Here is a 27,610-nt window from a genome sequence, read left to right on the forward strand (position 1 = left end):
CGGCGGGCGCGGGCGATGCCGGGAGCGCGGCGCTCCCTCGCCTCTCCGGTGGTCAGCGGCGTCCTCTGCCCCTGCGGCTCCCCGCGGGCCGCCGGCGCGGCGCCCGGCACGGGGGTGGAGGGCAGCGGCGGCGGGAGCGCGGGCCCCTGCGGGCGGTCTCTGTGCGAGGCCTCCGAGCAGGACCGGCGCCTCCGCGCTCTCTTCCAGAAGCTGGACGTGAACCGCGACGGCGCGCTCTGCATCCACGACCTGGCCGTGGGCCTGGGCCGCCTGGGGCTGCACCGCACCGAGCTGGACCTTCTGGTGAGCCGGGGGTGGGGGGGGCGGCGGGGCTGGGCCGGGCCGGGCCGGGCTCCGGACCCCCGTTCCTGGGCGATGCGGGGGCGGCTGGCCGCCCTCCTCGTCCCGCGTCCGCGCCGCAGCGCCAGCCTGGCCCCGGCGCCCGGCTCCGTGCCGCGGAGCTCGCCCGGGCCCGCCGTCCTGGGGCCTCGCCGGGGGAGCGGCCCCGCCAGGTGAGCGGTGGCAGCAGGCGCCTGCTTGTTGCATGCCCGCACCCGCATCCAGCTGCCCTCCTCCTGCGCAGCCGGGAGGGCCCCGGCGTGTGCGGGGCGGGAGACGACGCTGCCCTGCTCGGCTGGGCGTTTCTGTGCTCTCCCGTCAAAGCAGCCCTGCTGACTTGACCGCTAAACCCGGAGGAATCAGCTTGCTTACTACCTGTAGGCCCGTACGGCATTAATTGCGGAAATCTAAGATGGAAAACTTATTGCTTAGACAGGAGGAACCATAAGAAAATCCTCTTTCTCCAGGTCCGAGGGCTTGGAAGCTCGTATGCTTACTTAAATTTGCAAAAGATTCTTGGGAAGGGATAGGTGCAGTCAGGTTGTCGTGCAGTTTTCCTTGCGTCATTGCGTTTCCTCACATTACTCTGGCACCACGTTGCTACTCAAGTTTCTTGCCCAAGATGGCTTATACATGCCAAACTCACTGGTCTGCTTTAAGGAGTTTGAAATATCTTACAATGTAGGAAGGCTGCTGTATTTGTACAGTTTGCGCATGGAGTATACAAAACGTGCAGCGCACTGACTTTCTGCTTCAGTATTGGGAGCTGTGCCCTTTTGTGGTCACAGCTCTTTGTGTGATGTCGTACCCTGAGGATTTGAGGCTTCAAGGTTCACCATGACGTTGCTCTGTTTCACTGTAATTAGTGTACCGTGCGTCTGTATGAATGGGAGTAATGGGCTTGCCCTCGGTGCACAGTTTGTCCCTGCGGAGTCTCTTGTGTTTTATATGCAGGGCCATAAAAAAGCTGAGTATGTTGGGAGGATAGGAGATAAACACCTGGGCGCAGTCAGGGCGTACCATCTCGGAGCGCCTCAATCCTGCAGGAAGGAAGAAGAGTTTAACGATAACTTCTGAGTCACTGAAAAGGCATCTAATTCAAGTGACAGATCTTATTCTCTCCCCGCTCTGGGAGCAGTGCCCCAATTTGTTTGGGTGCTTTAATTGCATGTGTCTGTCCTTTCCAGAGTTGCTAGTTCCTTTCTAACTTTGAGTCTCCAGCATCTTAACTTCTAACATTTCTTTTTGGTTGGCATCTTCCTTCCTGCTGTAAAGCATGAGAATTCTTTGGCAGTGTGAGGATCTTGTGAGTGGTTTAGTTGTGCTGTTTCTAAAAATAACATTAGTGCCATGGTGATTTTCTGCCGTGTGCGTTTTGGTAATGAAATCTGATTATACCATATAAATCACCTGTGCATGGCCTGTGAAATGCTGACCTGCTGCCACCCCTGGGTGCCGAATCCTTTACCTCTGGCAAAAGCCTCTCATCCACCGGAATGTTCTGTGCTTACGCCTGCACGCCTGTCTCAGTTTGCATGCCCCCTTCTTCCCAGGCATGTTATTCAATCCAGCCTGACGTTCTCCAGGCTAGGAGGGTGCACCATAAAACCAAATGCGTTTTTACTTCCCGACAGAGAGTTTCTTTGCGTGCCACGCTGCGGGAGCGGCCGAGAGGAACTGTTCTGCAGGGACTGGAACTGCTCTGTCGGAGGGAAGCGCTGTCTGGATGCTGCTTAACAATCCGGTCTTTCTGCTGAAGCCCCCGTCTGTCAGTATTGTTCCTCAGCCCTTTGCTTCCTCTGCCTTCTCCACCACCACGCAGGAAGCGGCTGGTTAGATGAATAGAGTTTGTAAAGCATTGTTAGTATGGCAAAGCATCCCCTTCAGCAGTATAAAAAGTGTCCGTTAAGAGCAAGGATGCAGAGTTCAAAACTCTGAAGTTCCAGTTAAACATGTGGGAACAGTCCTCTGAGAGCTGGCTAGAAGGCTTCTGCATTGTGTAATTTTTAGGAAAATCAAATAAACTTCCTGTTTCCCAGGCAGTTCTATTAATAAGTCCTTCTTTTTTCTGCCCCATCCTTAGCTAAGAATGGCACCTTGACGCTTGGGATAACTAATGTGAAGTCGCGTTCAAGAAAAGTGCTTAAGCGTCAAGATGAAAAACTTCTTGATATATTGGACATGGTGTTTGGAGACTGATTTAGGCATAAATCACATGGATTGCTTGTGATTAGTTAATTACTTGGTGGCTCTGGTGCGTTTTATTTTTCCTTCCATGCAACAGTACATTTGATACGGGAGTTACCTTTAACGTTTGGGAGACAGATGGAGAAAATATTAGACTCGTAATGTGAGGTTATCGCCAATCTTAGCTATGAGTCGCTAATTTCTTTGCGTCAGTAGGCTAAAAGTCCTTGTGGTAACAATAATAGTTTTGGGCTGCAACTTGAAAAGAAAATGAGCGATATTTTGGGTCCCTCAATGCTTGAGAGTTCTTACTGAGATAAAACCCTTTGTAGCATTCTTGGAAAATTGCTGCCTTCTGTTTCAGAGGTGGCGTTCTGTGGTGGGGGAGAGAAGGGGTTGTACTTAGATGTCCTTTGAGATGGAATTTGCTTATGTAAACGATGCATTTTTTTTTTTTAACCCACACTGTTATCTTTAAACCATTTGACAAATACAGCGTGCCAAATCGAGCCTTCTAAAGAAATGCTTGTTTGCACTGGTTAGCATGAAGCAATTCACATGCTTCACTTTGCTTGAGCAGTAAAGTGATAACCATGTGAAGAATTTTTTTAAAGGCTTTCTTGTTCTACTGTGCAAAGGGATAGTCTTTTACTGCTAAATTACATCTACCTCTGGAATAGTCAATCTCCTGTTACTGCTACTTTCTGACTTCCCTCGTGAAAATATTTATATAGACTTATGGAACTGGAAATACGCACTTAATGAAAATACGGGTAGTTGAATTGGAACTATGTTTTCTACTTTGTATCTGGAGATGTCGTATTGTTGAAAGGATGTATAATGGTAGCATTTGTGTGTATTTGCTAATATAACTGTTTTCCTACTGATCCCGATTAACTGCAGGGCTGGAGTGCTATTCTAAAACCTCTTCTCTGCTGCTGAAGTTCCAGACAGTTTGAACTGGTGGAATTCATCCCAGCTGCCTAGAGACAGACTGAAGTGATGAACTTTGTCTGCAGCTACCTCTTCTGTGGTGGTGCTGAGCGTCTTCTGGTGGACTAATTCTCTCAGCTTTAAGAGACAGAGCAAACATAACCCTTGTCTCTTTTCAGTTACAACTGTCCAGTTGCCTCTGCTGTAAGGATGATGTCCTCCTTGGCCTTGTGATGCTTTCTTCTCCCGAGTTCATATATGTGACTGCCTGTTGCTGCCTCGGTATCGGCTTCCCCATATGAAACTACACCAGCTCCCATTCTGCTGAAATCTTCACGTTTGCTTTCACCACCTCTTTCTTTGCCTGCTGTCTCCTCTTTGATCTCCAAGTTCTGGCTGTCCACGCTCCCACACGAGTTCTGTTGTTCACTTTTCACGTGTACCGAAGAAGCATAACTGCACTGCTGCAGCCGGACTCTGCGGCGTTCTGTTTGCTTCAGGCCTCTCCTCTGAATGCCTTTGCTTTTTAAGTATGTGTCTCGGACTCTTCCAGCTGTCAGAGAGTGCTGTATCCATGCTGTTCTGGGATAGCTGATCAGTTAGCTCTTTCGCAAGCGACTCCATGGATGGATTGAGAAACTCCTCCTATTGTAGCAGTTGCAATCATAAAGAAGTTTAATCTTATTTCTGATCAATACTTTATCTTCTGTCATGACATCATTTAATTCTTCCTTTCAGACTCTTTATTTCTGTAACTATTTTACTCTCCAGGACTTTTGAATACTCTGTATTATATTATGCATAATGTACTAAAATTCTCAGCAACCATAAGGGGCAGAGGAGGCAGGGAATCTTTTCTGTGTGATGCTTTCACCTGCTTTCCATTCACAGTCATCTGGAAGAGGAGGACCTGAGGTTTTTATGGCTTTTCAGAAGTCTGTTTATGATAAAAAGAGCAAAATTCTAATACTGTTCTGTAATCTAGACTGAATTATCTCTCCAAACCTATGTACATTTAGATACAACATCTTTATGGCTTGTGTGTCTTGAATCCTGCTGGGGCAGTTGCGGAGCTTTTAGCCAGGCCTTTTGTAGTTCATCATGAAGGGTTGAGCAACGCAAGGTCGTATCAAACAAATGAAGCAGTGTTACGGTTTGAAATTCCAGTTAGTACTCTTCCTTCTGCGGAAAGGTATTTCCCAACAGCTTCTCAACCAGCCATCTCCTGACTAATCCCGAAGGACAAATGTGGATACCCTGAACCAGTTTAACACAAGGTGAAACTGCTTTCAATAACATGTTAAATCACGTTTATGTATAATGCGCATTAAAATAGCAAGCAAAAAAGATCATATTTGCTCTTTGTAAATTATGAAATGTGTGGTTTGATGAAGGCCGTGTTCTCATGCACTTGGGAAGCCTGGTGCAAGAGCAGAACTGTAGGTCAATGATTTAATTGTAGATAAAGCCTTTAAATCTGCGGTAAGTGGATGAGTTGGTGTGAATTCTGTATTCTGTTACCTTCTCTGATTTAGGCATGCTAAAGATGCAAATGAGCTCTTTGTAATCAATCAAAGGAGTTCTCGACAGCCACTGCACAGCCTTTGAGAAGAAATCCAGGGATTGGCTTTGGCACAAGCAAACTTCTCAGCGCAGCGTCGGTTATTAATAGACTTGGCCAGCAGCCTCCTAACGCGAGGGCTTTGCTGGACTGGAGGGTGCGCTGCGACAGTGACCGTCGGGGGAGGCTGCTGGCACGCTGGCTGCCTGCGCTCCTCGCTCTGCCGGGAGCCAGTGGTCTTACGGCAGGGCAGGAGGAGAGGGATGCTGGAGACCAGGGAATCTCGCCCAGCAATGGTGAAAGTCTTTACTCGGTCTCTGGTCATCAGACGTGCCTTAGCGTGATTAATGTATTAAACTGGCGGTGCGTGTCCACTCCTGGTAGGGCTAGATTGGAAGAGAGGTTTTGGATGCAAATACATACAAGAGAAACTCGCTCTTGCATAAGTTTGCCTTGTGTATAAACAAACAATTGTGGATAAGTGTTGCTTTATGTTCGTGTACGTACAGGACCAGGTATATAACTCCTGAGAGATGCAATCTTGGGACGTTATTCCAGGATTGTTTTTTGTCCTACCTTGCAGCAAATTGGAGAAGCCTGGTGGTTCTCAGGTTTATTTAGCTGAGACCCTTGTCCTGTTTGCAGAGCAATAATGAAGGAAGGATACTGGCTGACCTTTGTCAGACGGAGGTGCAACTTTGACTTGAGCATATCAATTTTAAATGTCGACGTTGTGCGAGAGTCTCTCTTGCAGAAAGGCATCCGGCATGTCACTGATGTGGCCTTGCAGTGTTATGTTTCCCGCAGGATGGTGCCTATTCCGAGCTCTGTAGTGAAGTGAACGTCTGTAGGATCCCCAGAGCCCGAGTGAAAAGGAACAACAAAACTGATCCAAAGCAACTGATTGTGCCTGTGCAGAATATGCAGCGGGGTTTTGGTCTTTCAACACGTCTTCTGTGGGGCGTTACTTAGTGACCAGGGCTAGATGCCTTGGTAAGTAGTGGAAAATGTCTCCTTATCCACATTGGATTATTAGTCAGACTGCTGAGACAAGGGCAGGTAAAAAAACCCCAGGGCTTCAGTATACTTACTGTTTCTTTTAATTTTTTTTTTTTTAAAGAAACAAAACCAGTGACAAATCTGGCTCAATATTGAGCAGAACCCTTAGATGGGTGACAAGTGTTAATAAAACTACATCAAAGCCATAATAAGGACTTGGTCTCCTGTTTGAGAGCCCTGCAAAATGGTGATGCTGCAGTTCCGTGCTCTCCGTTGCATATATTATAACATGATACGGTGTTGGGAGGAGGAGAAGGGGAGGGATTTTTTTCTTTCAGACCTACTTGTAGCAAATGGTAAATGAGTCTTTGTTCTTGTTCATGTCCTATCGCTATATTTGTCCCTCTGAATGTGGGACATGAGCGCGCTTTAATGATGCCCCAGACTTTGTCTCGAGTGGAGAGGCGTAGCTGTGATAACTAGCGTCAATGTAGAGAGGCAACAGAGACGTCTGAGTTTTTCTAAGTTACGTGCAGCGAGCTGCAGGGGAGTTTCTGGCAGTTAAAGTGGCTTACAGTGGAGAATTATTCTGCCGTAAGAGAAATTGTTGAAATTTTTAGATCATGAGCTGCTTGGAAAGGCAAAGCTGTTTGCTATGTCAATCTACATCCTTGAGCCTAAGGAGAAGAGGGGCTGTGTGAGAGCAAGCCTGGGCCCGGGCTGCCGGAGGGCCGTCATTTCTCACTAGCTATTTTCCTGGTTAACTTTCTAGTGCAGCGAGAAGCTGACTTTCTAATTTCTGAGTACTAAGGATGCCCTTTCTCTTGGTCAATCACTGGTTCTTCATGTGATAAAATACGACCTCGGTGGAACTTGCTGTTCTGGGCAGTAGCTGTGTATTCCCCGTCCCTGGCCAGCACTCTCTGTATCTCTGTGTTTGGCACTGGCCCCCGCTTGCCTTAATATATCAACTAGAATAGCTAATCACTTGTGCCAGGGTTCCTATAACGACCTGGGTTTCCTTGCAGTGTTCACTGAACTATGCTGTGTCACCTTAATATATTAACGTAGTTGAATGTCACTAGACAGTTTAATTATTTAAACAGCAGTGGCCAAGATGTTTAGATTTTATGGCGTGGTGCAAGAAGCACTGCGCAGGGTCAATGTCGGTTTTCTAAAAAGTGGGAAGTACTTACTGTTTTTTTTTTTTTAAAGTTTTGTCTTTCAGAAGTTGTGTTTGAAGATAAGAGGTGATTAAAAGAGTCATGGCGGCCCATCCCAGCTGGGGTGGGCTGGCTGCTGTCTCTGGGTGGCACAGCGTAGGCAGCGCTCCTCGGGGCGCTTCCAGGAGAGCTCCCAAAGGAGATGAGTCACTGCCGATTCCTGCGGGGTCACCTAAGGAACTGGAGACGTCGACCGCAGTGGCAGCTCTTCCTGCGCCAGAGGAGAAGGGTCATTGCTCCGAGCACGGCTCCCTTCCCTCTGCTCCCTTTCTTTTCACCCTCCCTCCCACATTTTTTACATGTTAGCTAGTTGTCTGGTGACGAGGCTCACATTCTTGCTGGAAAATGCTGTGCATTTACTCAAACATCTTCTAGAAGCCATCTTAAAGCAAATAGTCTGAGTCTGAATTTTTGCCTGGTACTACCAAGCTGGAAAGGGCAAGTGCCTGTTTGAAAGCTGGAGTTTCAAACTGAGCAGGTACTAAGATGTGGCCTGCATGATGTGGCTGAAGAGGATTTACAAGATACCTTGGGTTTGTGGCTTGAAACAGAACCTCCCTCTGACAGCTTGCAGTACTGAGGAAAATACTGTTTTAATTAAGCAAGACACGTCACTCTCTTGCTCTTTCCCTTCTCCTTTGTCTCTGTTTGGATAGATTACACGACTTTATTGTCGGCTTCTCCTCGGGCTATCTAATGACTAGCCATGTTGGTGGCGTAGGGCTCTGAGGCCAGCTGCCACAGGCGCCTTCTGTCCCCAGGGACTGGTGTGCTGGCCGAGAGCCGGCTTTCAGAGCAGTTCTGGCGCTTTTCTGCCCTGAAAATCCTGGGCTTGGTTCATGGGAACAGCTGGAATTGGAGGGCTGACTCTTTCCTAATGAAGCCTAGGTTGGGAAAACTGTTGCCATGCAGTCTAGGTGTTCGTTCATGATTTCTAGAAAAAGGGGATTTTTGTTCCTCATCTGTTCCTTTGTGTCACCGTTCAGGCTGGACTCACGGTGTTTATTGCATCTTTTCTTATGTGTGAATGATTGGCTTCGTGGTGGTGGTGATAGGATAATACTTCCCTGAGATTCCCTGTAGGAGAGCAGTTGTCTTGCCTCTAGCTATAATCATCTTGCCATTACTAGGTTTATTATTCTGACCTAATAAAATTCCCCACTTGGTAAAAGAAATGCTTTTTTTTTTTTTCTCCCCCCTAAATATGATTAGAAAAGTCTGCCTGTTCTGAAGGAGCTGTGTGCATTAGTGTGGTGGCAGAATACCTCTGAGGCTTCCTTTAGTGAGGACAAAGGCCAAGGAAGCATTGCTAAGTTTCTGCTTTAATTGCACCCCAGGCATGTAATTTCTTGCACAAATTATTCTTTTGCTATGCAATCTCTGCGTGAACAAAGGAAGATGGGGTCCCTGCCATGCACACACCACTAAAGCTAATACTATGCAGAGAAGCTGTAAGAAATAGCGTCAAGTGACATCAGCTGGTTTAACGGGTCCTTGCGTGTAGCAGCCCAGCGTTATGTGACCACTGAGGACGAATGCAAAGTCCCACGCGGGTGCTTTGCCTTCTGTATCGTGGCCTGTAGCTCTGCGAGCAGCGGAGCCAGCCTGCCTCCGCTGCCGCGGGCAGCTCTAATGCCCTTTCCACAGGCAGTCAGGCTTTTTTGGACCCCATCCATGAGTGGCCTCAACTGGTTAGCCCAGCAGAAAGCTCTGTAATTTTTGGCTGGGTTAATGAGGCTGTCGGAGGAGCACGGGAGCAAGGTAAGTACAGAGCTGACGCGGATGTGTGAGACAACTTCTTAGCGGCAGTAAGCTTCAGATTGGTTTGCTGCTTCTTGTGAAACCACAGCCTTAAGCTAACAGAAGCTGATTTTGAAGAACCGTGCCTAGTTCAGAAAACCTGCTTTGCTCCTCCTCTGGCTTGACAGCGTTAGAAACTTTCAAATGTCATCTTAAAGGATCTGAATCATTGCGTTTTAGAAAATAGTTTAACTTCTGTGCTTGCAGTTGTGATGACTGGCAACAGCTCAAGGTAATCGAGGCATGACAAAAATTCCTCACTCTCTTCTGCCTGTGCCTGGGCTTCTGACTACATCCCGACTAGAACCGGACCGTGCCATTCCTGAGAGAGGGACAGGGCTTTCCCTGCACCTTCACCCCAGTGTTACTGCCCCTGAATTTTGTATTTTTTTCTGTTTTGTGGGTGGTTTTTTTGTCTGTGTCGTTTTAAGGTAAAAACTTTGTTGCAAACTGTATGCAGACCTTAGGATTAAACAGCATTTTTTTCTTATTAAGTAACTCTGAAGAGCAGTTGCAGAAGAATTCTTTAATGTGATGCCTTCTATGTGCTTGTCTCTCACTTTTTCCATTACTCAGGTTGGTTAGAGGAATTCAACATTAGCAAGTTCCCAAAAGTGTGATGTTTCGTGTTCTACCTCTAAAATTTATTTGCAGATTGGCTCCTGAAAGCTTGCAGTCCTTCCAGAATTTGGATTGTATTTTCCTATCTAATATCTGTAAAACAAAAGTTCCCTACAGTCCGCCACTCTCAAAAGTTACAAGCTGAAAACGGAGGTCCCCTGCTGACCGTGGACCTTGCTGTGCTGCTGTGGGTAGGGAGCCTCGGGTGATGGAAGCTGTGGTCTGTACTTACTTATCCTGCGTGTTAAAAAACCTAAACCGTTCTCTTATGGAAAAGTGAATACTTAGGAAAGCGAGGCATGCAGTGCCCTCTGTCAGTAGATGCAAAAGGCAGGCAAGAATCTAGGACTACAAAGTAAATTGTTGGTCCTTTAAAATGGAAAATGAGCCCTTACTGTCCCCAGCCTGCTGTTGTCCCCACCAGATGTGGGCTGCTCGGTTCCACCGAGGTGGGCTGACTTCTCTGGTGGTGCCCCGGTCGGGAGGCCGATAGCTCCAGCCTTGCAGCCGGGGCTATCAGCAATTGCTGCTGTGGCGGCAGACGGGAAACATGCCGTTTCTGGTAGAAATTCGGGGAATGTCATGTGTTCTGTGCTTATATATTGGTATATACTTGTAGCCCTGCGCTGGCTAATCCTACCCTTGGCTGTATGGTTAAAGGCTCCTTCAGCAGAACTCGGCCTGTTTGACTGATCGGCAATAGTTTAACCACCGCGTATTAGATCTTGCATAGATGAATAGCCATAAATGCTGTGCAAGCGTGTCGCTGTGTTGCGCTGAAAGCCAAATGGCAGAAGCACAATGCAGCACCAAAGAGCTATTGTAATGACGGATGAGACTATAATAGACCAGGGAGAGAGAGTGCAGTTAGAGGTTAATTCAGCCATGGCTGGGAAAAGCCAGCTTCTCTCCGGAGAACCATCTGCTGCTCTAACAAAGAGCTGCAGCCGAAGCTGCCGAGCCCCAGAAGCGGGTACGTACACGCCTCGGACAATCCTGCGCTGGTGAATTGCCTCGGGGCCGTGGCTTCTGCGCTCAGGACGGCTGCCCTGCTGCCCTCCCTGCCCGTACCTGCCCACGGAGCTGGCAGGCGCGCTCCTCTGCGGGATGCCTCCCGCGCCGAGGGCGCGCTCCCGCCCGGCTGCGCGCGCTGCCTTGCTCCGGAGCACCGCAGTGTTGGGAGCGAGGATTGGCTGGGCACTGCTGCAGTGGGGACGCAGCCTGGGTGTTCAGCCTCGCTGCTCGTCTGATGTGCCGTTAGGATGAGCTGGGACGCGCGGGTTAATTGGCAGCTCTGAGAAGCTTCTCTCGGAGAGGTTCATTTTTAGCTTTCCTCTTAGGCGCAGCATCTTGGCTTCTCTGTCCAAGCAGTCTCCAAAGCTCAGCGTCTCGGCTTCTCTGTGCCAGGGGTCTTGTGCTTTGTCTGTTGCCATCAGATTTCTGAGGCTCTGGTACAATGAGCTGCTTGTCAGGCCAGGCACGACTGCAGTAGCAGCAATTTCAAAAGGCAGGCAGGAAGCGTCCGCAGGAGCGGTCTGTAAAGAATCTGAGCCCGTGGAGTCGCTGGGTTGAACCTCCCGCTGGCTGCCGTACCGATTCCCGTCTTGGGGGTGCTTGGTAGTGCAGTCACATCATCCTTGGCAGCGGGCAGCTCCCGAGCGCGCAGGGTTTCCCTGCCTGGGACGCTCGCTGGAGCAGCAATGCTGCAGACCCTTTGGCGTTTTCTGTCTAGCTTCCTTCCCAGGGCCATATGCCAAGGTCCTGCAGATGAAAAAGAGGATGAGGCCAGAAACACCACCCCACTTCCAGGCCCCGGGGAGAAAGGGCCAAAGATGTTGGGGAAGCCACAGGACAGAGGGACTGATCCCACTGAAAGGAGACCAACTATCCTACTGGTGGTTGGACCCGCAGAGCATTTTCCAAAGGTAACGGGATATCCAGGGGCCTGAGGAGGGGTTGGCGCACATGACAGCGGAGTGTGCGGTCTGCCGGGAGCAGGGGTGTTGCAGGTGGAGCGTGCGAGTAGCGGGGGGGGTGTGTGTGTATTTGGGGAGGGGGGAGAGGCACAGGAAAAGGGAGCAGGGTCCAATGCGTGTGCTTGCTAGAAGGGAAATGCGGGGGGACCAGGGGAATGACTGTGAAGAGAGGAGGTGATCTGACCTTTCAGGCATGATGTTCAAAGGGGGGAAAAATGCTGTTTAGGGGCAAGGGGGAATGCGGGGGTCTCGAAGGTTCCTGGGCAACTTGTAAGAAGCATGACTGAGAGGGCAGGGAATGATAATGCGGGTTAGTGGCGAGTCCCACCCCTGCACTGGAGACCGGCAAAAGATCAAATAGATCCTAAAATGTTCCGGAGTCGGTCTCTGGTAATTTGGCAAGCCTCTGGAAAAGCTAGCATGTTTTGAGCAAATGAGTAACTGGCTGTATGATTTGAATGGCACAGCCTGGAAGAGAGGAAAGGCTGTCCCCGGGGAGCGGGTGGCATAAGGGAGAGACTAAAACCTGCGTGAGGACGGGAACTTCCCGGGGGGTGGGAGAGCGGGGAGGTGGTGGGTGCGCACAATTGGCGGAGAATAAATGGTGAGGCTTTGTCTGGGGGGAGGCGAACAAAAGCTGCTTAGTTTAGCGCCTGGGCTCCTAGCACGGTGCTGGCTGACTGCAATTCTGGTTTATTTTTGATGGGGAGGGAATGCTGTCCATCTCTCCTAAGGATGGTGCAGTCAGCTCTGACTACGTGTGGTTTAAGACCAAGGGTGCGACCTGGGATTAGGGGAGAAGGAGTCGGGCATAACCCCTGCGAGTGGCGGGAGCTTGGGATAATACCAAAGGGCTGCAGCAGCGGTAGGAGTGCGTGACTTGCAGGATCCAGCTTATTTGACAGGGAATCGGGCATGGTTGTTGCTGTAAGCTTTCTCTCTAAAATGGGGGACGAGCAGGTTCAGGTTGTAGAGGGGATGAATATCCTTTCTGCTGCCGTTTTGAATGGAAACAGGCAGGGTGGCATTTCGCGTTCTGGGGAAGCCACTCCCTGCTTGAATCAGACTGAAAAATCTGCAGGGACTTTTGCCTTCATCCCCGTCGTTCGCAGTTAGCGCTGTGCATCCCCTTCAACAAGAGGAGCGTGCGCGTTTTGAGAAGAGGAGGACTCTTGTGCACAGAGGCTGGAGAAGGACAGAGGCTCAGAACTGAAGGAGGATGTGATGAAAACCTTGAAAGCGTAGGGCTGAAAATCTCTGGTGTCTTCCTGGGGAACAATGGTCCCTCAGTCGGGGAGAGCCCATCTGTTCACACCTGCAAATGAAGCTTTCTCTGAAAGCTGATGCCAATCTCCTCTTTCCTGTGTGACCCTGGGAAGTTTTGCTGCATAGGAACCCTAAAACTGGCTAATGGAGAAATACCTAGAGGATAAGGATGTGGTAAAATGGAGTTATTGCAGCTTAGGAAGTAACGGCCCATCTGCCAGGAGGTTGTGACTGTAATTTTAGCCTGCCCTGATTGTAAAGTAAAACGCAGCGTAAAGCTCTTCTGTTGAGGATTATGCAGATATGTTTTACCTTGCAATTCAGGCCGGCTAATACTGCATCCAGCCGTCGTGGCTCAGCTGATGGACAGTAACTTGTTAAGCTCCAGTGACTTGTTTGTGCTTGATCAGATATCTGTGTTCTAATTACCCGTCTGAAGGAGAAGTGTTGCAAAAAGTCTCATACAGCCTTAGGGATAGATTATAAACCACTGCGAGCAAACAGTATTATTTGTGTGTCCCCCACATTTTCTTTAAACACCAGCTTTTGTTCTCTGCCACTGAATGTCTGTGACCTTGGGAGAAGTCTCTTGACTGGTATGCCACTTTTTTGTAAAAAAGCCTGCAACTACATATCTGCTAAAAACAGACAAAATATCATGCCCGATAACTTTGGTTACTGTAAGGAATTTGCATGTATTGATAAATTTGACCTGAGGTGCTTCCTAGCTCTGGCTCTTCAGTCTTCATGTTGCAATTGGCGTGTTTCTGCTCAGATCCTTGCTTGAAGGTAATGATTTCGACATGAGGCTGTTTCTGCAAATGTGAGAGAAAATACTGATTGCAAATGTGATGCGTTGGCCCCTGGCTGTGTGTACACAGGAGAGAGGTCTGATCTGCCCCTGATGTCACCATCTGGACTTGTAACTTTGGATCTGTGTGTTGTCAGTGGAACAGGTCACCTTTCCTGGTTACCTTTATGTCAAATACCATGTAGTGTTGTCTGCCTTCCCCGATCTCGATCCTTCCCCTTGCACAGTCTCGGCTGGCTGCAGCTCTTTACTCTGCTGGGGTCTCTTAAATGATTAACTCCTCTCCTTCATATACTTTACACTCTTTGTGCTTTGTGAGGACTTTCTGTACTGTACAATTAATTATAAACTAGTTTCTAGAAATTAAAAAAATAGCAAGTCAGTGGAACCTAGTGAAAGCTTCGAGCAATAGCGGTTCTCTCTCTGGCCCATGGTGTACTCGCCCAGAAAGCTGTTTTGCCTGTGAAGGAGGATGTTAGTTATGTGACTGTGACGCTCACTGGCACTTGATATTTTTAGAGACTTTTTTTTTAGCAAAGTAAATTCAAAATTAAACAGCATACTTTCCTGCTCCTTGTATGGCTGCATCCTCCCATCCTTTGGGAGGTACCTTCTGGAGCTGATGTAGTAAACCAGTGATGAAGCAGATGCCTAGAAGAGTACAAATGACTTGGAAAGGTTAGCGTTGAAATGGCAGGGTGTTGAAACTGGTAACTCGTGCAGCATTTAAATAAAAAAACAAATCCTATAAATAAAATGGACAATGAGTTTGCAGCTTCCTTGATGGCAAGAAAAGCGAGACTTCTATAGAAGGAAGACGGACCCAACTAGCGCTCCCTTTAGCAGAGGAGGGTGTTAGCTAGGCTGGCTTCATGTTGCCCAAAAATGCGTAGGTCCAGCTCTGGCTTCACTGGCAGAATTGGTGGATGGAAGAGAGATCAGGGAGGAGTGACTTGAAAGGACTGACTTCATTTGAGCTCTGTGCCCCGTCCTTGGCTTGCCCAGGAACAGACGGCGCTAATGAGGGATGTGCTGTCCGTAGGTCGCGGCTGAAGCCCTGGGGTGGGTGTGCCGCCGCCTGCAGCGGTGCAGCCCACGCACACCGCAGCCGGGGGAGCGGGACCGGCTGCGTCCGCTGACTTGGGCAGTGACCCCGTATAGTTGTGGTCAAGCAGCACCGATCCCTGCAGCTTTGGAGAGCTGTCTTGCTTTTGAGTAGTTCCAGGTTTACTAGGATTCTTTTAGGTGAAATCTAAATACTTGTTAATGCCTGTTTAAGTTCCCTTTGTCATTATAACCAGAATTGCTGGTATAAACTTCATTCGTAATCTGTCTCTCCTTCTTAGCTTGCTGTCCTGTAATTAATACCCTGCTTAAAATCAGCTTTCTTAACCTCATTACCTTTCTTCTTTCCTCTGACGTATGTAGTAGGGCTTTTTTTCCTAAAATGTGCAGATTTTGCCTTTTGTCTCTAGCTGCCAACTCCAGACAGAGTTTATTAGGAAAATCTGCATCATGTTGGCATAGCAACTGAGCTGCCAAGCAGCTATAATAGTGATGCTTGGCAACTCGTGGGAAGGACTACGGAGGATCTTAAGGCTTGGTGGGGCCAATCTGAGTTACATTTGTTCGCTTACTGCCTGGGGTGGGCAGGGGGGAGCTGCTGGCCTCGGTCAGGCTGCTGAAGGCGCTTGCTTTTGGCCGGTGGTGTGTGGCATTAGGGGGCTGCTTGAAGTGAGACCCAGCTCAGTGGGAAGGCTGGGGTGTGCTGTTGGTGTGCATGTAGTGAGCTGCTGTAGCTGATCTTTAAGAGGATCTGGAGTCCCTGAGAAGATCCTGGTTCATGCGGAGAGACGTCAGCAGGGAGTAGGTTAAGCCTGGTTAGGTAACGTGGCAGTAGTGCCATGGTGGGTGAGGTGACACGGGAGGGCGTAGGGAACCGTTGTAGGTCACGATTCTCAAGGGTACCGAATTGCTGCGAGTCGTGACCTATTAAGCTTAAAAAAAAAAAAAAAAAAAAAAAAAAAAAAAAAAAAATCCTTGAAATAAAGCCCCAGATTAAATATTCCCAATTCGTGTGATTGACATGCAGCTCCACAAACAGCTTATTACAGACCTTGGCTTTTCTTTAAAACTAAAGAACAAAATACCATGGTAAAGACGTAAAGGCCCCTTGTGCATTAGGATCTGAGGAGGGGAGCGATTATTGGACTTTGCACTGGCCAGGCAGTCTGTTTAAACAGAGCAAACACAAGAAAATGTTGCTGTGTCTGCAGTGGTGGGGAAAGCTGTTAGCTGGACTGGCGTAAGCCAGTTTAGCAAACATGCTGTGTTACTTCATGTGCAGGCAGGATTATAGTGTTTTGGTTATTGGCTATGGGTTTTTGCATCTTCCCTGTATAATAGCTTCTCTTTGACAAATATCAAGGCTATAACTTTATTTTAAAATTCATGTTAGCAATTAGTAATTCTGTACTGAGCAGTGTTGTTACCTGCTGCACTTCTTTGGTACTCTTGCTGTAGTGCTAGGTGTTATCCCATACATCAAGCTCCACTGAATGCTCAGAAGCCTGTAATTATATCTGCATTAAATGATGCCTGTGCCACACTCCCTCTTCAGCCTGGCTTGCTCCTGATGAAAGCTCAGGAACTCGCTTACAAAGTGGTTAAACTGTAAATGGGAGAAACTGGAAAATGTTGTTCTGCCCGGGCCACTTCTCATTATAGCCCGTATCCAACTGCAATGTTTAATTGTAGTTGGGAGAGGAGGAAAGGCTAGGGAGCTGTTGTAATTGCTGTGTGGATGCTTAGCTAGGAGGCTTTCAAGCAGCTGGGTCTGTTTTGAAGCCTGCCCTTGACTTTGGTGGTTTTCTGGGTATCCAGCACGATGGCAAACCACCTCCAGAGGCTTTATTGCTGCCTATGTTAGCAGCTCCTGAGTGCTGCAGAGGAGCTCGTGGTGTGCAGGGGTTGCCGGCTCCTAGCTGGCACAAGTGTTCGTGGGAGGACTTCCAACCAAAGCCAATCAACCCTGGCATAGCAAAATAACCTTATAAAAGTGGAATTTCGAGACTTTTGTTTAAGCTGGATATCCCAAACGTGTATGACAGCAGTAAGTGGGTGGCATCTTGCTCTTACTGTGTTTTAGAGGAAGAATTTTGGGACGAGGAAGACAGGGAGAGTCCTCCTGTGTTGTGTGGTGGGAGAGGTTATGATCAAGCCTGGTCCCTACTGTGCTGCGTGTGTAAATCCCTGGAGTGGTGAGCACAGGAGCAGAAAGGACCGATCGGATGTAAGGAACAGCAAGTGAGCGTCTTGGATGTTGGCCAGAGCCTCTTGGGTTAAATGAGACGCCCGGTAAGAGTTAACTTGCGGTGTGCATGATGTAAGGTCTTAATGGGAGGCTGGTGTTGAGCAATGGGAGGCAGCTCACATGCCTCCTCCGGATCTGGTGTCTGGCAGCTGGGTGGGACTGTACAGCCACGGCTTCCCTTTTAAGCAGAAGGGCAGGGCTTGTACAGCCAATCCCCCTGAAGCCGGTGCGCTCATAGGCGTGTGTCATGAGATTTGCTGGCATTTCCTTTCCACTACGCACTGAAATTAGCTCAGGGCAGGGGAATCATTCAGTTTTACTTCCCTTCCCGGTCAGTCTGAGCAGGGCAGCTGAGTCTCCGGCTCAGAAAGATGCTCTGCCTCTGTCTGTACGTGCCAGTGTTCGGGGAGTCGCAGACGGAGTTTGAATACTTTGAATCGAAGGGGCTGCCGGCTGAACTCAAATCTATCTTCCGACTCAGCCTGTTGATTCCCTCCCGGGAGTTCTCCACCTACTGCCAGTGGAAGCAGGTATGGCCCCGAGGGAGGAGCGGGAGGGAGCGAGCTATGGAGGGGTGGTCTCCAGCAGCCCGAGCGGCTGCTCGGAGGGGGTTCATGACGGCTCCGTCGTAATAGCTGGGTGCAGCGTGGCCACGTCTCTCTTGCCCCTTGGCAGGGATTGCCGGAGCAGCGTGGAGTCGACTTTTTTCTTTTTAATTCTTTTGGCTTGAATCTGATGCGATCGCGGTGCCTCTAAGACTGTTTAAACCAGTTGATTAGATGCAAGTTAAATAGAAAAAGGGATTTTTCCAAACTATGGATTCTTCTGCTTTAACTGGTCGGCTCAAATACGCCGTTTCACATCCTCTTCCTTTTCCTTCTTACACCCTTCCGCCTGCCCCCCTTCTGGCGGGAGGTGTCACCTAATGTCGACGGCTCAAGCCGATGCAGGTCTCGCCCCGGTGAGGGTGAGCAGATTTGCGCTGTGAGAGCGGCGCTGGGCGGGCTGAGCCGGGGGAGGTTGTGCAAGAGCGGTTCCCTTGGCTGCAGGAGGGAGATGCACGGCATCCGCAGAGCGCTCCGTCCGACTCTGTGTCGCAGCCCTTGCTTTTAGCTTGCTGCTGCTGGTGTGATTTTCATGACCGGGCTGTTAAGAGCCCAGACGGCTGATTATTGAACAGCAAAGCTGGGTAGGCTTTTTATACCTTTGTGCAGACACACAAACGGGGGATGTAACAGGCTTTAAGACGTGTGGGGTCCCAAAGCGTGCTGCAGGGGCTGTGGGTTAAGCAGGTGGCCATAGAAACGTCTGCAGCCGATATAGCTGTTAATGAGCAGTTCTCTCTACGGATATTTCATATTTGCAGTTAAAGGTGAAGAGCTGCAGTTAAAGGCGAAGAGCTGCAGGCAGATATTTGTTCGTATCTCTGGAGAAGATGCTGGGAGCTTGGCTTCCTCGCCCTTCACACGTGGGTTGCAGGTTACTGTTCGACAGGCTTGCGGCACTTTTTTGCTTTGTGACCGTGGAGGAAGAAGGCTAGCACAGCAAGGCAGCTTTTGTTACCTGCGGTCTCCGATCACTCACTGCACATCCCTGCGGTTGTCAGGGGTGTGCTGAGAGAAGAGGAGCAGTTGCACAGTCACATCTCTCTTACAGTGCCTCTGAATTATTGGTGCCTGTCAACTGGCTGGGGGTTGCCAGTCAGAGGGAAGCCCTGATTCAGCTGTTCAAGGCCAATCTGCTGACACGCGAGGGGTGTTGGTCTATCTTTAGCCTACAAGTTGAACGTGGGGTCATATCTGAACTTTATAACAGTCATATGATAAATTGCGGGTTAAGAATACTGGGCACACCTCAAATGTCAGGGCAGCTGGGACAGCACTTTCTTATTTAAGATTCATAAAACGATTATGAATAATCCTCATAGCATTAGGGCTAAAGTGACAGGACTTGAGGGGGCGAGAGAGAGTTTTAATAGTGAAGTATTTAGTATCGAAGTCATTTAAAATGGCATTGAAACAAAGACTTAAGGCTTATGAAGGGGACTGGTGCTCATAGGCTGAGGAAGTATCACAGTAAGCTTAGGTTTGCCTATTACCTTTGAAGCCTAAATATTGAACAAAATATTGGCGAACAGAGGGTTAGCCTAGTGTTTGATCTCGGCTCAGAGCTTCCTTAACAACCCACCTGCTGTTCATCTAAATGTTACAAGAATTAAAACACAAATTTAGGTGATGCATTAGACTGAATCACACCTCATTTAGCGTTGCTCACTGATTCATCTTGAAAAAGACTTAGAGGCTGTCAAAGGCAAGTGACTGAACAAGAAGGGGACTGGGAACTCCCTGAGCCACATGCTTGCAGTCCAGAGATCACCTCTCTTGTCAGCAAGTAGCCACGTGCCCTTAGATAGGACAGTCCATCTGCTATTGCCCCATGCTGGAGTGAGTTAATTAGTCATTAACCTTGTCCTAGATGTCTGGCACAGAGTCTGATCTTGATTTTAGCTTCGTCCTACTAAGAACCTTTTCTTGTTCTATATGCATCTCATGGAAACTTGTATAATTAAAGCACATAGCTCCAGGGTGCCTAAACCAGTTCATAGGGGTTTTTATCTTTGGCTGTGTCCACTAGAGCTGGACAGGCTTTTTCTGGTTGGAGTTAGTTATTGCCAGAGGGAGCTTACTTCTCTAAGAATCGTAGTAGGCAGGAAATTCCTTCTTCTGTTCAGGTTTTTTTATTACCTGAAGTTTTGTGATTCACTTTTTGTGCAAATCTCTTGCCTCATATATAGTTCAGGAACCTCTACACGGGCTGTGTAAGGTGTTAGTCAAGATACAGGACTGAGATTAGACACATGATACTAGCAGAGTATCCCTGATAAAAACATGAGGCATTTCATCTGCGTAGCTAACTTTGGGAGACAGTTGCCTGGAATCAGGTGACTCTTCTACGCTACTGCTTTGCTCACATTTCTTTGAGGAATTATCATAATTCTGTCGGGTACTTTCTGGAGGAAAAGTCAAAGTCATGTAGGAAATGATCTTTAAATACGTTAGAAAGGGGTAGATCTGTCTGAATGAACGAAGGAACTGACAGTTTTTGATTGTTTTCTGAACAGAAAATTGTGAAGGCTGGAGACAAGGACCTGGATGGACAGCTGGATTTTGAGGAATTTGTTCACTATCTCCAAGATCACGAAAAGAAGCTGAGACTGGTCTTCAAGAGTTTGGATAAGAAGAATGATGGTAAACACCTTTCTCATGCTCATGAATAGGCTACTGCATGTGTTAGCTTGTAATATGTATACTTGAGCTCACCGGTTTATCTTTGCAGGCCGTATTGATGCCCAGGAGATTGTACAGTCTCTTCGGGACCTGGGAGTCAAGATCTCTGAACAGCAGGCTGAGAAAATACTGAAGAGGTGAGGATTCAGCTGGTTCTTCTGTTTTACTGTTGAGGGGGTTAGAAGGAAGTGTAGGGACATGGAAACCATCTCCTCTTTCTACCCTGTACACACTTTCCGGAGACTTCAGCTCCTCCCTTTTTGCCCGTTACTCTTAATTTTATTTTTTTTTCTATGACTTGACACTTACGAGGTTGTAATGCATTATGGAGAGTTACTGTCAGAATCTCTTATCTTACTGACCTGTTGTGGGGAAGTGCTTGCACCTGAGCTGATTTGCATCCCTGTCTGATTGTGCTGCTGCCCTGAGCTTGCTGCTTTGGAGAGGGACTGTGCAGTTGCTCTTCGGAAATGCTGAGTGCTTTATGCATGTGGCACTAACATGTTAACAACCACTTATTTGTGCTGTTTTTTTCCTCTTTCTTTCCTCTGCTACCTTCCCTCTGTCTGTTTGCCTGTGTGTCAGAATAAGGACGGGACACTTCTGGGGTCCTGTCACCTAGTAAGTATTATTTTCCCTTCAGTGTCAGTTATGTCCCTAAGTTCAGTAGGAGGGGGTGCAACTACTCCTGTGGGTCAGTTAAAGGGGAGAGAGAGGGGAGGAAAAAGGGAGCCTACTTCTACTTCTCTGCAGTGTTTGGTGAACAGAAGATCTGCTAGCTTTGTGTTGTGTCTCTTTAGAAGTGTTTTGGTAGTTGCTTTGCAAAGCTTTTTTTGGTGTAGGCCTGAATAATCAAAGGGAAGGGGAAGAGGAATTTGTCACCCAGTGGGAGTCTGTACTCATCTAATGATAAATCTTTTTAGCATGGATAAAAATGGGACAATGACAATTGATTGGAATGAGTGGCGAGACTATCACCTGCTGCACCCAGTGGAGAACATTCCTGAAATCATCCTCTACTGGAAGCACTCCACGGTAAGAAATGGTTTCTCTGCAATAGGTCTTGGTCTTTCCCCAGCTTCTCAGGCAGAGTCCTGGCCCCCAGGAGCTGCTATCGGCAGCCCCTATCTTCCTCTTCATGGTTCAATAGCTGCCTTGTAGCCCTAGAAGCCCAATTGCTTCCTGTCCTGTCCTGTTATCGTGCCACCCATCACTGGCACAGTTTCTGAAGCCTCTGGCACAGGTGATAACAACTGCACGTTCTGCAAGAAGATGAGGGTGTTCGCTTGGCTTGCACCTCTAAGAGCTCATACCAGTGGCCAGCCCGTGCTGGTTCAGGACCTGTTAAGACTAGAAACTGATTTGACAGGCAGCCGTCCCTCCTGGAGATATTTCAGTGTGTGTAAATAGCATATAACGAGATTAAACTGGCTGCAAGCTTAGAAGGTTCCAGAGAGGTCCAGCTTTTTTGCCATGCAGCTGCCTGCAGTTGGTCATTTTGTTCCTTGCTACGATCCACAGTATTTCAATGCAGGCAAATGTGTAGCAGTTGCTAGCTCCTTGGACAGAAATCTCTAAATGTGAAGGTTCCCCTTGTGACGTGCTGTAGCAGTGGCAGTTCCTGTGGCCAGACAGCAGTTAATGGCTATAGATAAGCTCCCAACTTGGAATAAGCATATCCAGTACTTCAACACTTAGCACTGATAAAGAGCAATAAAACTTTGGCAAGATCACTAGCTGATGAAACATTTTTCAACACCTTAAACTTTTGCAGATCTTTGATGTAGGAGAGAATTTGACCGTCCCTGATGAGTTCACAGTGGAAGAGAGGCAGACAGGGATGTGGTGGAGACATCTGGTTGCAGGTGGAGGTGCAGGTGCCGTCTCCAGAACCTGTACAGCTCCCTTGGACCGCTTGAAAGTGCTCATGCAGGTATGATGGAGCAGTTCCAGTTTGTTTGAATACCCAGGTAGATTCCCGTAATATTCTTGGATGCCTAGCAGGTGATAATGTTCATCAACACGGTACAGCACCCTGGCCAGGATTAATCTCATTGCTCTTATATTGCTATTCTTGAAAGCTTTTTGGATTATTTGAATGATAAAGTCATGTTAAAAAGTTATTCTTCATTGACTATAAAAAATATAGAGAATCTTTTGGGAGGTAGACTTGTGAAAACTGTCAGTAGTTAGAGAGCTTTGTGGTTTAGAGCACTGGAAAACTTGCGTTTGGGTGAAACACGTTCAAGTCCTGTGTTCCCATGAGAGACCTTGAGGCCATGAGAGTTGAGGTGGTTGTGGTGGTCACCTGGCAGAGCTCGTACTCAGTATAAGTATTATCAGTGTTAGAAAGGAGTTAGAAAAACTTGATTTTAGCCTGCTTTGTCACCGTACCTGCTCTTGAGCCAGCTGAGAAGTTTACGCTGGGTAGCTGATGCTACACTAGGTATGGGAGTTACCTATTTAACCTCTCCTCCCATTCCAGAGGGAGATATTGATTAGATTCATTAGTTAACACTAGACTTCGCAAAAAAGAAAAGAAGCTTGCTTTCCTGTTGTAGAAGTTATCTGGAAGGGATTAAAGCCTTGGCAAATCTCTGGGTAAATAAAAAAGCGCCCTTTTATCCCTGGATTACGGAAAAACGTAGCACTGTCGTAATCAGGACTGGAACTAATCCAAGCTTGCGCTCTCTCTCCTAGGTTCATGCCTCCCGCAGTAACAACATGTGCATTGTTGGCGGTTTTACTCAAATGATCCGAGAGGGTGGACCAAGGTCACTGTGGCGAGGGAATGGCATCAATGTGTTGAAGATTGCACCGGAATCTGCCATTAAGTTCATGGCCTATGAGCAGGTGAGTAAAAGGGCACAAAGTCTGGCTGCAAAAGGGTTCGCAGCAGGACAGGCTGAAAGAAAAAGATGGCTAAGATAAGTCAGTGATCCTCAACGTCTGTCTCTTGGCTTCTACAGATCAAGCGGTTCATCGGTACTGACCAAGAAATGCTGAGGATTCACGAGCGGCTGTTAGCTGGGTCTCTGGCTGGGGCCATTGCCCAGAGCAGCATCTACCCGATGGAGGTGAGGCAGGTGGCTGATAGCCCAGCCCCCGAGGGGTCATGGCAAGGTGCTGAGGTGGGAAAATGTGGGTAGAACACCAGCGCTATTGTAGCTTAATGAATGAGTTCTCAGAGATGATATCGGGTAATACTGCTGGCACGACACTTGCCATAGTCCTGACCATCACGCTCTTAAGAATGACATCGTCTATACATTTTTCTCCTATTGATTCTCCTGTAGGCCTTCATGGTATTTACTCTTGTCTTCCAGGTCCTGAAAACGCGGATGGCTCTAAGGAAGACGGGACAATATTCAGGCATGTGGGATTGTGCCAAAAACATCCTTTCGAAGGAAGGAATGGCTGCCTTCTACAAAGGCTACATCCCCAACATGCTGGGAATCATTCCGTATGCTGGTATTGACCTGGCAGTCTATGAGGTATGAAGCCTTTAACATATTGTAGGGCTGTGCTGCTTGTGTAGCTGTATCACTGTCAGACCTGTCAGTTACTACAGGAGTTTAATTTATCAAAGCTTTCCTGATCAGCCTTATGGGCACAAATGGATTTTTAGCCAAAATCGCCTAAAAGATAATCCAATACAATGATTCTCCTTTCCTAGTCAACATCATGTGTGGTCCCTTCTTTCTTTTTTTTTAAATGAGAAAATTGCAGCAGAAAATTAAAGAAGGGATTTTCCCTAGGCACTAGAGTAGCAGTAGCTCAGAAAGATTTGAGAAGCCTAGTGCTTCTGGCTGAATTAGCGCATAGCTTTCTGGGCCCTTACGCTAGATCTTTTATGTAATGTGATATTGTTTTGATTGCCTCTTCACTGCTAACATCTGGCTTTTTCCTTCCAGACACTAAAAAATGCCTGGTTGCAACGCTATGCTGTCAACAGCGCTGACCCCGGAGTCTTTGTTCTGCTGGCTTGTGGCACTATCTCCAGTACCTGTGGACAGCTTGCCAGTTACCCACTGGCTCTTGTGAGGACACGCATGCAGGCCCAAGGTGAGAACTTCTGGGAACTGTGGGAACTCCTGTGACGGCCTCTGAGCAGGGTAAAGGTCCTCTAGTGTAAACATTGCAACAACAGCCTTAACTGGCTTGTGCAGCTGAGCAGGAGGCTGTTTGCCATGCTGCAAGAGGACAGTGGACTTTGTGCTGCCCTTAGCATCTGGGCCGAGCACCTCCAGGACAGAGGTTCTGTTTGGCTCAAATCAGGAGTTTTGGGCTAAGGGTGTCTGCAGAGCAGTTTGGGAAAATGGCAGCGATGTGCAGCACTGCCGGAGCTTGCTGAGAAGTTAAGTGCTATCCCCCGTGAAGCACCTTTGGTCTGTGGACATCCACAAGAAGCATGTGAATCAGAACTGCTCTGCGAGACGGGTGTTACCTTAAAGTGTTTTCACCACGTAGGCTGCATTATTTATTGTGGCTTTCCCTGTTGCAGCTTCAGTGGAGGGTGCGCCCGAAGTGACGATGAGGGGACTGTTTAAACACATTCTGAAGACAGAGGGAGCATTTGGTCTTTACCGGGGTCTGGCGCCGAACTTTATGAAGGTGATCCCAGCTGTCAGCATCAGCTACGTGGTTTATGAAAACTTGAAGATGACTCTGGGCGTGCAGTCACGGTGACCAGGAGATGCCGAGGACTTTGAACTCTGAAATCTTGGGGTGCAATCCCAAGACGTATAGCCATCTCTCATTCTGTGAATGTGTTGACACTAAGCTGACTAAGCAAAGCTGTGAAATCTCAGATAGTTTGTGAGTCAGTAAGGGGAAGGGGAGGATCTGGTGTCCTTTGCCATCTTGCTACTCTGAGCTCCACAGAAACCATCACGTGGGTCCTTTTTGTTGGGCCTTTTGGGAGACCAGGAGGCGAACTCCTGGGAGAATCTTAAGGCGTGAGTTGCTGAGGTCAGTTCCCAGCAGTATGGCAGAGTAGCAAAGATTTGGGTAACAGCTCTGCTTTCAGCGTATTGCGTGTACAGAGCTGCCTGCAGATGAGCACCTTCTGACTTGCTGAAAGAGCTTCTTTTTCCATTCAGAGAGCTTCTTTTTCCATTCAGTTGTTAAACCTCCTACCTGTTGTTTAAATTTGTACAAACCTTGTGTAGGAGCTGCTGCCACACCAGGCTTGTTATTATGTTTACATATATTCCTTTGGGTAGGAGACGTTCGTGTTCTGCTTCCAAGACTCGACATGAAATGTAACTTTGAACTATACTGGTTTTGAGGGCTGGTGGGCAGCAGTTTATCCAGTCGGGCTGAAGGTTATTTAGGCCAGCCTGATGAAGAATTAGGATTATTTATTTTTTATAGGTTTAAGTGTGTCTCATAAATCCACTAACAAGATGCACTTACTAACAGAAGCAGCAGACTAGAGCCTGCATGCCTGTATCCTTTGCATGCCAGGATTGGCTTGTCTTATACTCAGCAGGGGCTTGGAAAGGGGAAGGCAGGAGAGCCCTGGATGGACTGGCACCTTGATGCATGGCTTTAGTGAACAAAAGACAATATTTCACAGCTCCTGTGCAGTCGTGCTCCCAGCACGACACGAGAGCCCCTGTGCAGCGTTGCATGGACCTCCGAATTCCATTCTGCCTGGTGCCGAGGGTAGCCGGCGGACCTTTTCCAAACCCTGTGCCTACGCTGCTATCTATCTCTTTAGACCTCTTTGTAGATTGACGTTCAGGTTTGCATTAGCGGGATGGAGTCCCCAAGCCAGGAGTGTGTCTGCTGTTGGAAGGGGTGTTAGGGAGAGGGGCTGGTTGTCACTGGGAGGGGTGAGCTTTCAGTCCTGAAGACACGCTTGCTTTTCTTTCAAAGGGTGCTTTTCGTAAGGCTAAGGGAAAGAGATGGCTTTAAAATTTCTCTGACTGCGTTATGGGCTACTTTAGTTGATAGGATCTGGCTTCTGAGGCCTGGGAGATCCTCATCCAACTTTTCATTTTGGGCAAAATGGACCAGCGTTGCATTCCACTGTTTTACTGCTTAAAGCATATTTATTTTGTATTTATTTGAACAGAGTTATGTCAGACTATTTTTATAGACTTGTTTAAATATTGTTACTGTGCTTGTATTTCTCCTGTTTTAAAAAGTTTCCTATTTGTTCTCTTGCATCACACAGCTGAGTCGTGGGGAGGGACGCTAGAGTCGCTTGCCTACCTTCCCTTTGGGGCTTGAGCTGCCTTTCCCATGCCTGGGGTTGTTGCTGGAGGACCTCAGCCCAGAGAAATTCTGTAGCAAGAAGCCGTAGGAGAGAAGGGAGCGGGTGAGGACGCAGTACCGTGGGAGGAGGGGAGAGGGGGCACCGGGAGGCTCGCCTTATTTTAGGATTGCCTCCGTGCGTGGCCGAAAGGGTTTCAGGTGGATGGCTGAAGTTGGGAAGTAGAAGGTCTGTGTATGTTGGATGTCACAACGGCTAATTGAGAGCGATCTTGGGGAATTTTTAGGTGAGGGGGGGAGGGGAGAAATCTCAGGGACTAAAGGAAATACAAGTTTCCAGAGAGATGGAAGGAAACTTGCACTTGGACACAAGCTGCTGTGGTTGTGCTTTGAGGCTGAATCAGCAGCCCCTGCTGCTGAGCCAGTGCTCTTCACACGCAAAGGGGCACTGGGGAGCGGTGTGCGAGAAATTGGAAAAGGATTTGGTAGCACTCAGCAGCTGCTTTTTTGCTGACAGGTTTTGGTGGTTCATGGAGAGCCTTCCAGGTGAGGCTCTGCCTTGACTATCCGGTGCTGTCAGTAGTTAACCACGTGGAAATCTAACCAATCTGGATTAGTGATATGATTTTTTTCCACCCCCCCTTCTTGAGACCTGTCATAAATTCTGCAGTGGCTCCTTCCTACCAGTGTGGCCTAATGGGAATACGAATATCAGAATGCAAAAATCAATGCAAAATGACAACCATCTTTGTAGCTGTAACCACAAATTGTTACAATGCAAATCTAACTCGGATTCTTCATGTAGGGAACAGTCTGCTAATAAAGGTCTGTCAAAGAGATACCACGTGTCTGCAGCTCTTTCTTGATGGGGTTTATTGGTGCTGTTCGTGGCCAGACTCTGCCTGGGATGGTTCTCACCAAGGACACGGACACTGGGAAGGATCCTCCCTGCGAGGCCCCGGGAGAACAGAATTCTTAAAGATAACACCAGCAAGATGAAGGCTAAGATGGCAGTGATGAGTCAGGGATGTTCAGATACTGTGAACCTGTCTCTGCGTGTTGCTGGACTTTG

At 48.1% G+C, this 27,610-nt stretch overlaps 1 protein-coding gene across 2 annotated transcripts; it reads left to right on the forward strand.

Moving 5' to 3' along the window:
* SLC25A25 (solute carrier family 25 member 25) lies at positions 1-27,377 on the forward strand. 2 transcript variants are annotated; one of them, XM_082327322.1, is made up of 10 exons: positions 1-303; positions 20,151-20,277; positions 20,366-20,453; positions 21,240-21,351; positions 22,091-22,249; positions 23,017-23,169; positions 23,286-23,393; positions 23,643-23,810; positions 24,231-24,381; positions 24,821-27,377. In XM_082327322.1, exons 1-10 carry the CDS (start codon positions 16-18, stop codon positions 25,003-25,005), a joined length of 1,539 nt encoding a protein of 512 aa, XP_082183448.1. In that variant the 5' UTR covers positions 1-15; the 3' UTR covers positions 25,006-27,377. The 2 variants fall into 2 exon arrangements, with proteins under 2 accessions (XP_082183448.1, XP_082183447.1); XM_082327321.1 differs by lacking the exon at positions 1-303 and adding an exon at positions 17,201-17,559.
* The last annotated feature ends 233 nt before the right edge of the window (positions 27,378-27,610 follow it).

Source organism: Platalea leucorodia, assembly GCF_965183815.1.
Source record: "Platalea leucorodia genome assembly, chromosome: 15".
NCBI classification, from domain to species: Eukaryota; Metazoa; Chordata; class Aves; order Pelecaniformes; family Threskiornithidae; genus Platalea; species Platalea leucorodia.

Coding starts and splice junctions, on each gene's coding strand:
- SLC25A25 (XM_082327322.1), top strand. CDS start 16: ATGCCGGGAGCGCGGCGCTCCCTCGCCTCTCCGGTGGTCAGCGGCGTC. Junction 304..20,150: donor GCACCGAGCTGGACCTTCTG/GTGAGCCGGGGG, acceptor TTTTCTGAACAG/AAAATTGTGAAGGCTGGAGA. Junction 24,382..24,820: donor GACACGCATGCAGGCCCAAG/GTGAGAACTTCT, acceptor TCCCTGTTGCAG/CTTCAGTGGAGGGTGCGCCC.